The sequence below is a fragment of the Uloborus diversus genome, chromosome 9 (assembly GCF_026930045.1).
Source record: "Uloborus diversus isolate 005 chromosome 9, Udiv.v.3.1, whole genome shotgun sequence".
NCBI classification, from domain to species: Eukaryota; Metazoa; Arthropoda; class Arachnida; order Araneae; family Uloboridae; genus Uloborus; species Uloborus diversus.
Window position 1 is genome coordinate 31266663 of NC_072739.1, and position 2738 is coordinate 31269400.

Genomic DNA, 2738 nt, shown 5'->3' on the forward strand with positions numbered 1-2738 from the left:
TCCGTCTCGGAAATTTTGTCAAGACGGAAATCCGTCCTGAGACGGAAGGTCTTGCACCCATGGCTGTAGCTAATCTTCACCAACTCCTATATACGAGGCCTGTCTAAAACGTATCCGACCTTTGATTTTCCCGCGCAAAATAGAGACGATAGCGTGGCGCCACTGTACACAGTAAAGGAAGAGACCTTCATGCGCATGTGTGAATTTTATCCCCGCCTTCCAGCGCGTCAGTCGCTGCCTGTCGGTCGCTGAGTGAGGTGCTACACAACGTGTTCGTCGGATTACTAATTCTTTCAAGATGACTGAACGTGTTGAGCAAAGATACTGCATCAAATTTTGTCAAAAACTTGGTGATTCTCAATGCGAAACAATTCGTAAGATTCAGCAGGTGTTTGGAGAAGATGCGATGGGTGTAACCCAAATTAAGGAGTGGTTCAACCGATTCAAAAATGGCCGCACATCAGAGGAGAGTGACGAGCGTTCTGGCAGGCCCCAAACTGCTCGGAGTGCAGCTGTTGTTGAGAGGGTGCGAAATTTGGTAATGACAGATCGTCGTTTGACCGTGCGGGAGATTGCCCAAGAGGTTGGAGTGAGTAAAGATTCGGCATATGCAATTTTGCGTGATGATTTGAACATGCACAGAGTGGCTGCGAAATTCGAGCCCAAGTTGCTGTCACCGGAACAAAAAGACCTCCGCCTTGAAGTTGCACAGGACCTTCTGAACACCGCCAACGCTGATCCTGGGTTTCTGAACACCGTGATAACTGGAGATGAGTCATGGGTGTACGGGTACGACCCAGAAACAAAAAGACAGTCGTCGCAATGGAAGCATCTCGAGTCTCCAAGACCGAAGAAAGCGCGACAGGTGCGAAGCAAAATAAAGGTGCTGCTGACTGTCTTCTTTGATGTCCGTGGAATTGTGCATCACGAATACGCACCGCAAGGACAAACAGTGACAAAGGAGTACTATCAGGATGTTCTCCGGCGACTCCGTGACGCAGTTCGGCGCAAAAGACCAGACATGTAAACGGCGAAAAACTGGCAACTGCATCACGACAACGCCCCCGCACATTCATCCCACTTGATCCAAAATTTCTTGGCCAAACATGGAATTTCAACCGTTCGCCAACCTCCCTACTCTCCAGACATGGCTCCTTGCGACTTCTGGTTGTTTCACAAATTGAAGACCCCACTGAAAGGATCCCGTTTTGAAAGTACAGAAGAGATAATGCGGAACGCGACGACGGAGATGAACACCATTCCAAAAGAAGACTTCCAGAGGTGTTTCCGGCAGTGGAAGGATCGGTGGGCTAAGTGTGTGCAAGTACAAGAGGCCTACTTTGAAGGGGATTAGGGTCCCAACCCCGTCCAGTATTCAAAATATTTTTTTATAGCTAAAGGTCGGATACTTTTTAGACAGGCCTCGTAATCTAACTTTAGTAACTCAATCAATCGAATTATATCCTACAACTTTAAGACTATGTCAACTTTTTTGGAGTAGAAGAAAGTGAAAATAACTCAACTTCAGAAGTGAATATCCCTAAAGAGAGTGATTCCATATCTGATAAATGACATTGTTTGCTTATTCTAAAAATATTTATGATCAAAAATGCTTCCACTTCATAAAATTGAGAAAGTGCAATTTAAATCTCAACACCTATCGTAAAAGATCGAGAAGAGCATAACGAGTTATTAAATGGGTTAGAAAAGGCTTCTGGCTCAGAAATATTATCATGTAGAATGTAAAGTGAATTTTTAATAATAAAATATCTTCATTTGGCAAAAGAACCGCTAAAAGTGGTTGGGATGAGTATCGAGAATACCACCAAGTAGTTTTCAGTGAAATAAGTAGTATCATAAAGGAAGAAGTAATCAAGAAAGGTCATTGTTATTCGCTGGTTAGTTTACATGAATTACATATTGATTTATTGGACAGAGTTTTTGAAGAACATTCCGCAAGAATGATTGCCACTTATTCAGCACAGCATCTCCAAAAAATATATTGAAAGAATTTTCGAAAGATGTAAAATTGTCCACCATCTGCAGCAATACAAAATATTAGCACGTAAATATCTACAAGATATAGATGATACAATATTTGAAAACCTGCAATCGGAAGAAATATTACAAAAAATTGTATTTAATTTTTATTGGACTTTTACTTTGATCTTCTTGGAGGTTGTAGTCAAAAGCGGAAAAATAATTTAAAATGTATTCATCAAGCTTAAGAATCATTAGAAAAGTTATTGACATTATTAACAGAGATGGGCACTGTATAAGCTACCATGGAGTTGAAGAACAAGTAACCGAAACAACATATTCTTCTGTGGGAAAAGTCTAGTTTATGCCCAATACGAAAAGATCCCTAGAACTGAGTACTGGAGTAGCGTATGACAATTTCGCTCGTTTCGTAAAAAGTAGAAGTGGTAAGGATACACCGAATGGACACGATGGACATTATTTACCGGAACATCGACTCCAATTCATCAGAAACATCTCCAATACGAGTTGCAAAGTAATGAAGAAGACTCTACACACCCCCAAAAAAAAAACGGAAAAGATGAACTTTTATGGCCTTATCTTCAGAAGAAATTTCTTACCCTAAAACAACAAAGATGACGAATGATTTGAAATTAACGATCGATAAAATGGAAAATGTAGTTTTTAAGAGCTTGTAATTATGTATTGAAATAGACAATATATGGATGGTTAGTCATGCTTTGGAATTACTTGATGTT

General features: G+C 40.6%; 1 protein-coding gene across 1 annotated transcript; it reads left to right on the top strand.

Annotated features, from left to right (window-relative positions):
- The first annotated feature begins 298 nt into the window (after window positions 1-298).
- Window positions 299-1027, top strand: LOC129230135 (protein GVQW3-like). The gene has a single exon (XM_054864540.1). The coding sequence runs from the start codon at window positions 299-301 to the stop codon at window positions 1025-1027; it is 729 nt and encodes a 242-aa protein (XP_054720515.1).
- Window positions 1028-2738: the final 1711 nt, after the last annotated feature.

What these genes read in the sequence shown, in the direction of transcription:
- LOC129230135 (XM_054864540.1), top strand. Translation starts at nt 299, where the DNA reads ATGACTGAACGTGTTGAGCAAAGATACTGCATCAAATTTTGTCAAAAA.